Genomic DNA, 14,776 nt, shown 5'->3' on the forward strand with positions numbered 1-14,776 from the left:
GCTGAAGCAGAGTGGGGAGGGGGTGGTGCTGGGAGTGAGGGAAGAGATCATGGAGGACCTGTGGGTCCCAGGAAGTAAGGACCTGGGATTTTTCTCTGGGTGAGGTGGGAGCCCTGGGAGCGTTCTAAGCAGAGGCGGGACGGGATCTGAGGAGCAAAGGCAGAAGCAGGGACACCAATAAGGAGACAGTGGTGGTAGGACCAGGTGGTGGCCATGGAGGTGATGAGGAAGTGGATGGATTCTGGAAACAGAGAAGACAGTGCCAATGGATGTGGTAATAGACCAGATACTGGGGAGAGAGAAAGTGGGGCTCAGGATGCTGCCTCTCGAGACCTGGTTCCTGTCCTCTCCTGGACCCCAGAGTCCCGCTCCTTCTCTTGGCCGCTCCTCAGCTGGGACAGGTGCATAGACTGACGTTTCTGGGTAATTCCCTTACAGCTTATTTTTAGTTTTCTCTCGGAGCCAGTAACTGTCCTTGCAGGCGAAGGCTGACAAGGGGCAAGGGCTGGGTTTAATCAGCAGTTGGGACCCAATTAGTGCCTAATAACATATTGATGGGCAGAGACTTGGCGTTCCAAACTGCCCCCAGAATCCCTTGCTGAATGACCTCTGTCAGCAGAACTGGACGCTGGCTTGGGGGCTTGAGTGGCAGAAAGTCTGGGGAACAGCCTTTGGCGGGGCCAGGAGGACGGAGCAGGAATTGGGGACAGGACATCCTCTGACCCCGAGTCGTTGGCAGCCTGCAGAATTCAGGCAAGTGGGAAGACACTTCAAGAGCTCGAGTCTTGAGAACAGCGCCAAGATGCTGAGTAGCCCAGTGGTTTCGGGCGCAGGCCCTATGATCAACCTGCCTGGACTTGAATCCTGACTTTGCCACTCCCGGGCCAACCAGTCACTTAAGTTCTTGGTGCCTCAGTTTACTCAACTATAAGACGAAAATGGCAGTCCCTTCCTCAAGGCGCTTTGATGAGGAAGAGAGGAAGGAATGATGCAAAGCCTGTAACCGTGCTCGGAGATAACTAGAGCTCAGGAGACATGTTCAACAGATATTTAGTGAGGGCCCACTGTGTGCTGGGCACCATTCTAGAAGCTGGAGACAGAGCAGTGAGCAGACCAAAGATCCCTGCTCTTATGGAGCTGATACTCTGGGAGAGAGCAATTGATAAACAAGTAAGCATATTAAAATACAGTCAAGTTCTGCAGAGAAAGGGTAAAGCAGGGGAGGGAAAAGCAGAGGGGAATGAGGAGGGGCTGCTTTATATAGGGTGGCCAAGGAAGACCTCACCAAGAAGATGACATCTGAGCAGAAACTCGAAGGGAGGGAGTGGGGGAGCCATATAGATACATAGGATGAGGGTATCTGAGCAGGGGGCACAGCAAGTGCAAAGGCCCTGAGGCGCGGGGATGAGGTTGATGAGAGAGATAGCAGGTGCCAGACCAGGCGGGGCCCTGTGGGCTTTGGGGAGAACTTTGAATTTTACTCTAAGGAATTCTTTGAGGGCTCTGAGCAGAGGAACAACATGGCCTGCCATCTGCTTTAGGGAGATCATTCTGGCTACACTGCTGAGATTCGGCTGTAGTGAGAGAAGTGGAGGCAGGGAGACTAGAGATGAGGCCACTGCAGGATCCAGGCAAGAGAGGATGGTGCTGGCCCAGGGTAAGCGCGGAGGCCCAGAGGGTGAGTGAGTGCATTCTGGACTCATTTCCAGGTTTAACCAACAGGATTTGCTGTTGGACAGGATGCTGAGAGGGCTTCAACGAGGCGCCTCCAGGTTTTGGTCTAAGCAACAGGAAGGATGAAGATGTTAACAGATGTGCAAGATGGTGGAAGGGGCAAGTCTGGGGGGAGAAAATCAGAGGGTTGGTTTTGGGCGTGCTGAGTTTGAAATGGAGAACTAGGTGGGAGGTGGGGGGGTACAGCTGGAGTAGAGAAGAATCTGGAGTTCAGGGTTAAGGCCCAGGGGGGGAGATGTGCATTTGGGAGTTGCCAGCCACCGGACTGGAGACAGTGGGGGCTTGGGTGGATGGAGAAGGGACCAAGCCCGGGGCCTCTGCAGCTGTGGGGGTCGGGAAGATGGGGAGGAGCCTGCCCAGGAGACTGAGGAGGAGTGGCCAGGGGGCTGGGAGGGGAACCGGGAGGGAGGCCACTCAGAGGCCAGGTGCAGAAAGAATTCCACAAGGTGGCAAATGATGTAGCTGTGATTGCTAGTGTCCGGTCAGAGTGAAGTCAGGAGTGATAATGCAGGGGTCAGTGGAGGCTCCAGCATCCAGGGCCGTAGAGGGCCACCTGGTGGGCTGAGATCCAAGGTCCAGGCCAGGGAAGAGGCTGGCTCTGAGGGGACCAGGTGGGCAGAGAGAGGAGTTCATGAAGGCCTGCCTGGCAGCCCCACAACAGGCCAGGCTCCCCTCCCAGCTCTGAGCCTTTAGGCAGTGGGTGACCACGTTGACCCTAAAAAAAATTTTTTTTAATCATAAAAAGTGAAAAGAAAGATCATCTATCATCTCCCATCCTTCAGCTCTGCTTTCTTCTGCGTCGTAGGCTCCAGCCCCAGATGGGCTTCCCCAGATGGTGGCGGTGAAGGCCACCAGCGGCTCCCGCTGTTGGGCAGTCCGTGCGGAGGAGGGCTTCTCCTTCCCTGGGATTCTCGCAGAGATCCCAAGTGTGGTGCTCACTGGCCCAGCCAGGGTCACACGTCCCCCCTGAGGGCATCACTCAGAGTGGCCCAGCCTGGGTCACGTGGCCACACCTGCGGTCTCGAGGGGTGGGTCAGCCCCAGATGATCAGAGTGAAGTGGAGGTAGTTCTTCGAAGGAAAAGGGTGCTGTTACCCACAGGCAAGGGAGGGAATGCGGGGCAGGCAGGGCTGCAGGTGTCCCCCACTCCTACTGACTGTGTGGTGAGGTGGCCACAAAGTGGCGCACAGGAGTCCCCGGGACCTGCATCCCGCACACCTTGAGCGCCCCCTGGAGGCCAGCTACCGCCATTCACAGAAAAAGTAGAGCAGAGAACAGGTGCTCCTGGGTGAATGGACTTTGGCTGCAGGGGCAGGGAATGAGGCTCGATGGGACATGTCCTCCCGGGTAAACTGAGGCAAGGTCCTACGGGAGGCTCAGCTTCCAGGATAGTGAATTCAAGATCTCTTGTAGTGGTGTGATCACATACACACGTGCACACTCACACGTCTGGGTGGTTGGGTGGAAGGCAGCCTTTGCCACCTCCCTAACTTGCCACAGCTTTTTCCTGAAAGCAGAGATCACTGAGCAGCCTCAAGTTCCCCGCGCACTTCGTAATTAATCAGTAGTGACCCCCATCAGACTGTCTGGTTGAGATAAAATGGCCCTTGCACTGAGTTAACGCAAGGCTGAATTATTTATCACTACACTCCCCTGGCTATTTAAGTGATGGACAGCAAGTGACCTTGCTTGTCTCTGCTGGAGCTGAGGTGCTGGAGGAACTCTCAAGAGTGTCCAAGTTCCCCCTTGTTCTCGAACGGGGGGCGGGAGGGAGAGGAAGAGTGCTGAGGGGGAAACCACCGCTGAGCATCTACTCTGTGCCCAACATGTGGAGGTCGCTTGTATCCAGTCTCAGTCTCAGGGGGCCCACGTGGACACCCCAGGAGTGAGCATGTTATCCCCATTTTACCAAGAGGGAGGTTCTTTTTTTTTTTTAAGATTTATTTGTTTATTTTAGAGAGAGAGAGTAGGGGGAGGGACAGAGGGAGAGGGAGAGAGTCTTAAGCAGACTCCACACTGAGCGCAGAGCCCAACGTGGGGCTTGATCTCACAACCCTGAGCATGACCTGAGCCAAAATCAAGAACTGGTTGCTTAACCAACTGCACCACCCAGGTGCCCCTCAAGAGGGCAGTTCTGAGACCGAGAGTGAGAAGTGACTTATCCAGAATCACAGAAAGAGGGGAGTTGGGATTTGAACCCAGCTCTGCCTGGTCCAATCCAGAGTTCTGCCAGCCCACCTCCCGGGCTGCCTTGGGACATAGATGTTTATTTGACAAATGCCATTGAGCCCCTGCTATGTGCTGGGCCATGAGCAGAGACTAGGGAGTACTTAGTTTTCCTTTTCAGTGAAAAGGGTGATAACGGTGCCTGCTTGAAGGGAGGATTGAGCGAGGAAGCGTGGCACCTCCTTAGTGCCGAGTTCTCAGTAGCTAAAGAAAAAAACCAAAATTTGTGTCACCATCATCGATGCTCTGGTGCTCTTGTTTACTACCTTTTCTGTATGTTTTCTTCTGTGATGAAGATCGTGCAGTTTTTAAAATCCACGTTTTAATTTTACTTAATATGGTGTCATGAGCCTTTCTCCTGGTCATTGCAGATCACTATAAAGATACTTGTTTTTGTTTTGCTTAAAAATACTGAATCCAGGGCCACCTGGGTGGCTCAGTCGGTGAAGTGTCTGACTCTTGATTTCGGCTCAGGTCATGATCTCAGGGTCGTGAGCTTGAGCCCCGTGTCGGGATCTGTGCTCAATGGGGAGATTGCTTGAGGATTCTCCCTGTACTTCGGCCTCTGCCCCTCCCCATTCCCTTTATCTAAAAATAAATAAATCTTTAAAAAAAGTACTGTATCCATGAAAAAAAAGTCAAACAGTTTAAAAAGACATATGCAGTGAAAATCAGTACCCACCCCCTGTCCTCCCAGCTTCTGTCCCGGAGGCTCCTTCAAGAGCTGGTCTGTGCTTCTTCATATGATCCCTCTTGAAAAGTACACAGAAGTGGGAGCATAGTGAACCCCTGTTCCACGTCGTGCTTCCCTGCATCTTGGCTACAGTCCCGTCAGCACTCACACAGCCACACAGCCACCTGCCTTTTAACGACTTCCTGTATCATCATCCTGAGGATGGATCATCCTTTATCTCATTGATCTATTGATAGACATTGAGATTGCTTCCATTCTTTTGTTGTTACATCAGCCCTGCGATCAGTATCCTTGTGCAAATGTCTGCAAATGCGGTTATGTCTGTAATAGAGTTATTGGGGAAATATGATATGTAATGACTGTTAACATTATCAAGATTGGCTGGTGGACAAAACTCTTCCCCCCCCCCAGTCGAGGTGAGTTGGTATTCCACCCATGCCTGGAGCTCGTTTCAGGGAACCCCACACACAGTTTAGCCACATGCTAAAAACCTGAATATTAAAACAGTTCAGCTAAGGCTGAAGTCTGGGAGCAAGAAATTTTATCCGTTTTCCTAATTACTAAACTATTGGGGATTTTTATGTAATTTTTGTTCAAGAAATTCTGAGCTCTCACAGTCCCCATTGATTATGGCTTCTTTGTTTCATACATACACAATACTCAAATATTTGAAAGTAGATGTCCAGATGTCACATCAGTTTTTTTATTGCTGTGTACCAGCCAACCACAGAAACGCAGTGGCACACAGTGAGGGGCATTTATTTACCTCACGTGTCTGTGGGTCTGCTGGGAGTCAGCTGCTCTAGACTAGGCTCAGATGGACAGCCAGCTCTGCCCCGTGTGTCTTGCGTCCTCCTCGTGGGACCAGCAAGCCAGCCAGCCAGGTGGAAACACACAGGTCTCTTAAGACATTCACGGGGCTGGGGAAGTACCCTCCACCTCTGAGATGGGAGGGAGTGCCAAGTCCATGGTGAGGGGCGTGGATACAGGGAAGGGTGGAGAATTGGAGCTAAGGATGCAGTTATCCTCAGATGTTAACCACAATCTTAACTGATACACCTTGTTCCTACTTCTGACCCTTCTTTGCCCATTTGCTATGAAGATTACCTGTGCGAGCTCAGATCAATGAGTTTGCTCAAGGTCGGGGATGCCAAGAATAGCCCTGAAATGGGCATCGGGCTACACCAAATCCCCAGAGCACATTTGGGCCACGGCCTGAGCTGAAGATAAACATGAGTCATGCCTAGGTATTTGGCAGGCGTGGGAACCTCTGTGCCTTGGCCCGGGCTGTGTCCGTGGCACAGACCGATCAGCTCTCGCCCCAGGCCTGCCTTCTTGGTGGTATAACAGGGGCTCCTTCTCATTGCAGGGGAATATGGGTCCTGCTGCCTTCTGGCTTCTGCTCTTCCTCCTCAAGAATCCTGAGGCCCTGGCGGCTGTCCGTGGAGAGCTCGAACAGCTCCTCTCCAGAGCTGAGCAGCCCATTTCACAGATGACCACCCTCCCCCAGAAGGTTTTGGACACCATGCCTGTGCTCGGTGAGAGAGGCAGGCCCTTCAAATTAGCCCCGAAGACTGAGTCATCATGGGCACCCTAAGGCCTTCCCAGCATGGGCTTCCACAAGTCCAGGGTCCTTTGGCATCCTCTGACCTAGGGTCTCCCTAGACCTCCTATCTTCTTAGACTTGGCATCTCTATGCCCTTGTCTCAGCTGCCCAGGACTCGTGGACTCAGTAGATTTGTGGTTGCCATCGGCAGGAAACCTCACTTAAGCTGGCTGAAGCAGAAAAAGGACTTTTTTTGAGGGCATTAACTAGAAAGTTCAGAGGATATCTAGCTTCAGGCACAGGTGGACCCAGGTGCTTTAACAACATCATCAGGACTCTGCTCGCACTCTCAGCCCTGCTCTGCTGGGTTGGCTCCAGTTTTGGGCCTGCAGGACGGCCACCAGCGGGTCCAGGCTGATATGCTGTCAGCCCCGGAAGGGTGCGCTTCTCTGCAACATCCCTACCCAAAGTCCCAGGAATGTGTCTTACTGGTTTTCTTTGAGTTATATGTCCACCTTGAACCAATTATGAGGTTCAAAAGGTTAGGATGCTTGGATTGGCCAATCACACACGGCCCATGGAATTGGGAGTGAAGTCAACAGCCCAACCTCTGAGAGTGGGAGAGGGGTGGTCCCCAGAAGAAAACCAGGGAACTATTTCCAGATGGGAAATGTAAGCTGGGCAGACGGAAACAACCAATATCGATGGCCCTGCTCCCCTCTAGTCTCCTCTGATATCTCCCTGGCTCCCATAGTCCCTCACAGCTTCTCCTAGAGTCAGACCCAAACCCTCACATCCAAGGTCTGAGGACCATAGTAATCACATCTCATCACTTGGCCTTTTGTGGCCTCACTGTGTGATGGTAGGCAAGTTACATACCCTCTCTGAGCCTGCTCACCTTCCTCTATAAAATGAGGGTTGGGGGTGGCATTTTAGTGTGTGAGGGGACAGCTGCTGACCCTTCCTGGTACCTGCGTGTGCAGATAGCGTGCTGAGTGAGAGCCTCAGGCTCACCGCTGCGCCCTTCATTACCCGGGAGGTTGTGGTGGACCTGGCCCTGCCCATGGCAGACGGGCGGGAATTCAGCCTGCGACGTGGAGACCGCCTCCTCCTCTTTCCCTTCCTGAGTCCCCAGAAAGACCCGGATATCTACACAGACCCAGAGGTAAATTACATACTAGGGACCATGGGGAAAAAAAATCAGGCTTTGGGACTAGCCAAATCTGAGTGGCAGCCCACTTCCGCTCTTTGTTTTCTGTGTGACCATGCCCAGATTCCTTCACCTCTCTGTGTCTGTTTTCTCACCATGGAGATGGACCTCATAATAGCACCTGCCTCACAGGGTTGTCAGGAAGATTAAATGAGAATATGTAAGAAAGGCCTTCACAGTGCCTGGCACACATGGAGTGCTTTGTAAGCGATAGCTGAGCAATTTTCCTTTTTTTGGAATGTTACAATGTCAGCTTCTCAACACTTTTCTCTCTCCCTGGACTTTGAGATGGGTCAAACTTTCACAATTTCTAACAGATTTGGGTGCTTACCCTGTGCCAGGATCTATGCTGTATATCCATCCATCCACTCACCCATCCATCGGCCCCTCCACCCACCTACCTATCCATCCACCCACCCATCCATCCATCCATCCACCCCATCCATCGATCCGTCCATCTGTCCACCCACCCACCACCCATCCATCCATCTATCCACCCACCACCCATCCATCCACCCACCCACCCACCCACCCATCCATCCATCAACTCACCCTTCCATCTCTCTATCTACTGGTCCATTCACCTATCTTTCCACCCATCTTTCATTCACCTCCTCCTCTGTGCCAAGCCCTGTGCTCGGATACAATCCCCCTTACCATTCTACAGTGTAGCCAAAGGAAATTGGCATCCTCTTTTTTAAAAATAAATTTTTAAAGTAATCTCTATACCCTACATGGGGCTTGAACTCCTGATCCCGAGATCAAGAGTTGCATGCTATATTGACAGAGCCAGCCAGCCACCTCTAAAAATCATTTTAATTTTTATATTTTAAACTGCCTAATATATCCTTATAAAGTAGAAATATACAGACACATATGTTTAAAAGTAAAAATCTTCCTTTATTCCTTTTCCTCTCCAGTTCCACAGACTTCCCTAACAATGGTTTGGAGGGTAGCCTTTAATTTAGGTTTATGCCTTTACAGACACACACGCAACAGACTCACACACATATGAATAGATAGGTGTGCGGAGAGGATCACACAACACATGCTATTCCGAAACTTGCATTTTTCACTCAACAGCCAGTCTAAAAAATTCTGTGTGAGCACACGAAGAGCAAGCTCAACCTTCTAAATGGCTGTCATAATTTTTTAACCAATCCCCTATCGATTGGCCTTTACAATGTTTTCAGTTTCTCCCTGTTATAAACAAGACTTCAAGGGACATCCTGACACGGTTTTCTTCGGGCATGCGTGCTCTGGCCGTGGAGTCAGAAAATGGACCTCCTTCCCGTTTCAGGTATTTAAATATAACCGATTCCTGAACTCTGATGGGTCAGAGAAGAAAGACTTTTACAAGGACGGGAAACGACTGAAAAGTTATAGCCTGCCGTGGGGAGCTGGACACAACCAGTGCGTGGGGAAGGCTTATGCCATTAACAGCATCAAACAGTGAGTGTGGGGGTCGGGGGGGGATGCTGGTGGGGGAGACACCTGCTCCAGCCCGTTGGCACACGCCCTCCTCTCTGGAGACCAAGGGTTCTCAGCCAGGAAAATGGGCAGAGGCTCCAAGCGGCCTATGAGCCATCTCCTGCCCACAGGTCTGTTTGTGTGTTTAAAAATGTGTGCTAACTTTTAAGAATCAGAAGATCTCACGTTAAAAAAAGCCAGATTTCTGGTCTCTTCTGAAATAATCAGATCTGGCAGTGAGCTCTTCCCTCCAAACCTGGTGTCCAAATACTAAACACGGGACATCTGGTGCCGCTGACCATTGCTGTCTGTCTGCAGCTGCCGGGCACGTTCAGAACCCCTCAGCAGGACCTGGCCAAACGTCATTGTTCCCTCTTGGTTATTTTAATGCCTGTGGACTTGGGTACCTTATAAATTCTCTTCCCTGGATCCCAAGAGCCTTGGCCCCCGGACCACAAACAGATCGGGCCAGGGCTATGACATCCACCTGTCCTTCTGTCCTGCCCCCGTGTAATTGTAAGCTGGGTCACCTGCTGTGCCTGGGTCCTCAACTGTCCAGTTGGGGTTACTGATCATACTGTATCCCAGGGGTGTCAGAACAAAGGAATTGAGGCTTGCAAAGTACCGAACCCACTGCCTGGCTCATTGTAGATATCTAATAAGTGCTAGTTATTACTGTAATTACTAATAACTAGTAATTACTAATATGCAGGCATTGTGCTAAGTGAATGGGCACATTACATGAATCTATTGGTCTCCGTTTTCTCAGCAGTGAAATGGAGCTCCTAATATAGCCAGTTCTGCCTGAATGCTTCAGGTGACATTCCTAAAAATCACGGCCATGTGAAACCACATGATAAAATCCACAGGGATGGTGGGGGAAATGGGGCTGGGGCCTGAGAGACAAAAATCCTCCTAAGTGACACATGCAAGATAAGAACCCAGGGGGAGAGATAGTTGTACAGGCTTACACATGTCTCGTGGCTGAGAAATACTTAGGTGCTGCCGTAAATATGGCGCTTCGCTTTGAAAACCACCTGAAGTTTGTTTGTGGAAGTGGGCGGTGGGTGGGTTGCAGCTGTGCCGTGGAGCGTGGAAGGAGGGTCCCCTGGGGGCGCACGAGCCACCCCATGAGCCGAGCTTGCTGGTAGATAGAGTTTAGGTGTGCGCGTGCGTGGGTTTGTGGATTCCCGCTTAGTGGGTCCAGCTGGGTGCGGTTTTGCATTCTCCTCGTGCTTCTCGCACACAAAACACGTGAGCAAATGGGAAATCGGCCTGAGGCCTCCTTGGTGCCCCAATACATCAGTCACATTGGAACAGACTCACGTGTTCAAAAGTGTTGCAGCAGAACTCACTGCGGGTATTACCTCATAAAGTTTTTGGACAGATAAAAAGAGATCTCGGATACTAAATGCTTAGCACAGCACCTGGCACCTAGCATTTCAACAAATTCGTCAATTTCTTGTTATTTGACCTCCGCTCACTCTCATGCAACCCTGCCCAGTAGGGGTCAGTCCATTACTGACCCTAGAGGTCAGATCATTTGCCACCATGATCATGCACCTGGGTGAGGGGAGGTGCCATGATCCACATCCAGGTGTGGGTACAGAACTCCCCGCCCTGTCCTGTATAAACTCACTCTCCAGCATCCTAGAGCTTCAGAGCTGGGACGGACCCATCCCACCTCTTTGACCAGGTGGGGAAACTGAGGCCCAGAGTGGGGAAAGAAACCTGATGAGGGTCAAGAGGCAGAGCTGCGTTTGCCCAGCTCCGCTATCAAGAGCGTGGACTTCTCTCTGCCCTCGCCTTCCCGCCTTGAGGCAGGGGCGCCTTTTCCCAGTCTCAGAGGCAGCCGCTGGCTTCGTAGCGGCCCTGACCAGAGCAGACAGTAAGGGTTCCAGGAGTTGGGTGGGGCGCAGGGGGTGGGGAGGACTCTGGTCTGGGGGAGTCGGAAGGGGTCGCCAATGCTGCTGTAACAAACAACCCCCAAATCTCAGTGGCCTGTGACAACTCACAAAGTGGGTTGTGGGTGTGGGAGGACCCCTGCCTTCCACACACAGACTCAGCTACCCATCTCCCTGCTCCGGCAGCCCAGCGCGAGGTACACACAGCCATCGGGCAGCGAGCACGCCGAGGGCCTCATGCTGACCGGGCAGCCTTTGGTGTGGAGTCGGCCCTTGACACTTCTGCTCCAGCCCCACAGCAGAACTGGTGGGTGGGCCTCCGAGCCACAGGGGCTGGCGGACGGGGAGGAGCTCGTGGACTTCTGTGCTCTTCTCCTCTCCTTCTCCCACTTTCCCCGAAGCGAGGGCTGGGGTCAGACTGAGGAGGAAGCCGTTGCCTTCCTGCCTTATTCCAGAGAAGCGCCCCCTAGTCTTCCAATGCCGCACACATTCAACACCATCTCTCTGCAGATTCGTGTTCCTTGTGCTGGGGCACTTTGAACTGGAGCTGATCAACCCAGACGTGGAGATCCCCGAGTTCGACCTCAGCAGGTACGGCTTCGGGTTGATGCAGCCGGAACACGACGTGCCCGTCCGTTACCGCGTCCGGCCATGAGCTCTGGGAGCAGACGGGGCTCTGCACACGTGCCTCCACCCAGCCTGCCCCCCATCACCCAATTTCCTGTGTCTATGTTTGCCCTGGGTGCAGGAGCTTTGACTGCCCAACAGGGCAAGCATGACCACTTTGCTGATTTTTTTTTTTCCTAGAAGGCTGTGTCTGGGGAGGGGAATGAAAGCAAGCTGACAGGAGGAGGATGGAAACGGACACAAAGCTCTGTGAATTGTCTGCGCTATGGTTGAGTTCCAAAATGAGTCTCTGCTCCTAGCTCACCTTGCTGTCCCCGCCCCCCCCCCCCCATGATATCCACAAAAGCTGGGGCAGGCAGGGCAGAAGCAGGAGTCCTTACTGCTCTGCTGTGCCCCACCTCCCCGAGGGGCCAAGTCCTTGCCAAGGCTGTGGTCCAGGCCTTAGCCAGTCAAACCAGATGCTGGCCATAAAAGGGCCAATCAGGGCCACGCAGTGTATCTATTGAAGTAAGATGTGTCCCCAAATTATTATTAAACTAGCCAACACCAAAGGAGTCCCTTAGAATCTCTCCTCCCTAGGTGCCCTATTCTCTAGACACTTCCCTCATCTCTCCATTCACACTGATGCTTGAGAAAATTCAGGAAGGTTTTCCCAAAGGCTGATACGTTCAAGGTGCAGATCATGAGCCCCCTCCAAAGACTGGGCTCTGAGGAGTAGAGTTCTTTGTTCTAGACGTATGGGCTCCAGATGAGAGAGCTTCCCAGTGTCGAGACTCAAGTAGGGAATAAGAAAGACAGTCCAACAGGATGGTCCCGATGGAAGGAACCAGCCAGGGCTCCTTGGGATGGTCAAGCCAAAAACAGAGGTGTTGGTTTTCTACATCCTAGCTTGGAAGCTCCAGCTGTGGTATATGATCCATTGGCCGACCTGTTTTGTTTGGCCTACGCTTATGAAAAAATACATTAGTTGTTACCATGTCATCTGTGGGAGAGTTCATTTAAAATGTCCAGCTTCTCTTGAAAATTTGGAAGATCTGGCCACACTGGGCCCATATTCCCAAGGGCAACTGTTGGCCAGAGCTGAGCAGCTGCCCCCTCCCTTATCCAGGGCATGCGCATTCTGGCTCACTAGGGTTTCCACTTGGTGGAAATTTTTCTTTCTGCTTCTCCATTCACAGTCCCTCCTGGCCCTTGAAGGCATTCCAGTTGAGAGCCCTGTTCTAACTCTTAGAAGTAATCTTGTAGGAGGTGGTAGGAACCTACTAATTGGTCCTCGGACCAGTGGTGCACCCTATCCTGGATGCACCGTCCTTCGAACAAAGATCAAGGATGAAAACTTGCCTTTGTGTCAGCTTTAGAAAAACAGGTCAAAGAGAAAAACTGCGTGGAAACTTTTATTCTCTTGTTAAGTACTATTACTAACATTAGTCCCTGTTTATTGAGGACCCTCTAAATGCCTGTGATGGGCACAGTGGATGCAGTATTTCTGCTTCTCACAGCATTTCTGTGAAGAGAGGACAGTTATGCCTTCTTTAGAGACGAGGAAATGGGCTCAGAGAGGTAACGTGACTTGGTAGGATTTGGCAGAATTATTGTCCCAGTAGCACATGGTAGATGGGCAGCTCTGTGTTCCTTGGGCTCAAGGGGGGTGGTGGAGGGTCAGTTCTGTTTCACATCGGAGAGCTGACAAAGCCAGAGGCACCCATAGCTGGCTGCATCTCACGAGACACAGACATGCATATGCACGCATAGCTCGGTCCCTGTAGCTTTAGCTGGAGGGAGGAGAGGACCTGAGATCTCTGAACGTTCCAGGGGCCAGTCTCTGCTCAGAGCAGCACCAGGGCTTGGGGGCTTCCCTGGCCCCCAGCCTCCAGGCACCCCCAGGATTCCCAGACAGACACTGTGATTGGCAGGAGGCAGGGTATCCCCAGGGAAACCCATCTTCACGCCTGGGTGACCCCCGCTGCCGCCTGCTTCTTAACTCTGCGGGAAAACAGGGTTGGCAGCCTTCTGTGGGAGGACGGAGCCTGTTTCCATGGCAACCGTAGCTGCCTCCTCCTGGCTTGGAAGGGAAGGAAGAAGGCTGGCAGAAATAGATGCAGGAAGATCTCTTCGAGCAGGGCTGTACCCCGGTGTGCGGGGGAAAAAGCCCTTATGACTTTGCCCCCCTCCAAATCAGGGCTGCCCTGTCACTGGGACTAGGTTCTCACCTATGCTCCCTAAAAGGCCAGTTCCTCTAACAGGTGGCGCCTCCTTGGAACCACAGACATTAGGAAGAGATGGTTCTCCCACCAGGCAGCCCCAGCTGGTACCAGAGATCTTGAAGTAGAGCTTGGGGGACGATGCTTTAAACCCTCCCTTGTTTTAATCTTTCTTTTTTCCTCCCCCCACCCACCCTTTTCTTCTTTAAAAAAAAAAAATAAATATAAGGGTAGAGTAAAGAGGGAAAGATGAGTGTGTTAGCTCCTTGCTGCAGGTTAGTAAAGAAGGTACCCGGACATCGTTGTATTTCTTCATACTTTGCTTTAGAACCACAAAATTGCAGGACACATGTCAGAAATGCTCTTAGGTCGACCTAATGAAGTGTTTCCTCTCCGTCGACATTATTGTTATTTTGTTTGTGCTCTATTTCGTATTGTTGTTTACCAGATATTTTCTTTTAAAACAGACTCACCGTTTAAACTTTAAATTTGCTTAAAAGGGGAACTTTATTCCACCGCTGTCATTAAGGGATAACGTGCATCACTCGCTGCCAAAAATAGAAAGTGGCTGTGAAAAAGACATTTGCCGGGGGAGGGCCTCCGGGCCCCTGTCGCCAAGGCTCAGAGCCTGAGCTCTGTCTCTGCTCTGTTACAAAATGAGACAAGCAAGCAATGCAGGGGCCGTTAGAGCCAGGCCAGCACCACCTCGAGATTTTCTCCTTGACCGTCTGGGGCAGGAGGAGGAGTAAGCTGCTCGGCGCATGCCGGAGCTCCGCCCATTCTCGAGCTCCGCCCATTCTCCTGCCGCCGGCCGGCCCCGCCCACAGTGAGCTGGGGACGGCCCACCTGCCCATTCTCCGGATGGAGAAACAGGCTCTGGGAGTTGAAGTGTCTTGCTAGAGTCCTTGATCTTGGTGTGTGTGTATGTGTGTGTTAGTAAACACAGTGTCTGGGGAGTAGCAGTGATTATTATGCCTTGCTGTTTTAATAAAGAATTCTATTTTCATATAATCTTGTTGAGCGGAAATGTGCTGAAATGTATTAAACCATCCTTGTTTATGGAACTGCCTCTGAGTGTGCTTTAGGTTGAGAGTTGGTCATGTCCGGAATGGCAAGGGTGGTTTCTGGGAAGAGAGGCACAGATGACCTACTGTGTGCCAACTTC

The 14,776-nt window shown here is 51.8% G+C and overlaps 1 protein-coding gene across 1 annotated transcript in view; it reads left to right on the forward strand.

Moving 5' to 3' along the window:
* PTGIS (prostaglandin I2 synthase) overlaps positions 1-11,892 on the forward strand; it is a 38,000-nt gene extending 26,108 nt beyond the window's left edge. The window contains exons 7-10 of the mRNA XM_025853341.2: positions 6,023-6,191; positions 7,183-7,364; positions 8,710-8,861; positions 11,294-11,892. Coding sequence (XP_025709126.1) covers positions 6,023-6,191; positions 7,183-7,364; positions 8,710-8,861; positions 11,294-11,438 — 648 coding nt within the window. The 3' untranslated portion in view covers positions 11,439-11,892. The remainder of the gene's footprint in view (positions 1-6,022; positions 6,192-7,182; positions 7,365-8,709; positions 8,862-11,293) is intronic.
* Positions 11,893-14,776: the final 2,884 nt, after the last annotated feature.

The sequence above is a fragment of the Callorhinus ursinus genome, unplaced genomic scaffold, assembly GCF_003265705.2.
Source record: "Callorhinus ursinus isolate GAN/ISIS: 27379988/994484 unplaced genomic scaffold, GSC_fseal_2.0 scaffold53, whole genome shotgun sequence".
In the NCBI taxonomy this organism is placed as follows: domain Eukaryota; kingdom Metazoa; phylum Chordata; class Mammalia; order Carnivora; family Otariidae; genus Callorhinus; species Callorhinus ursinus.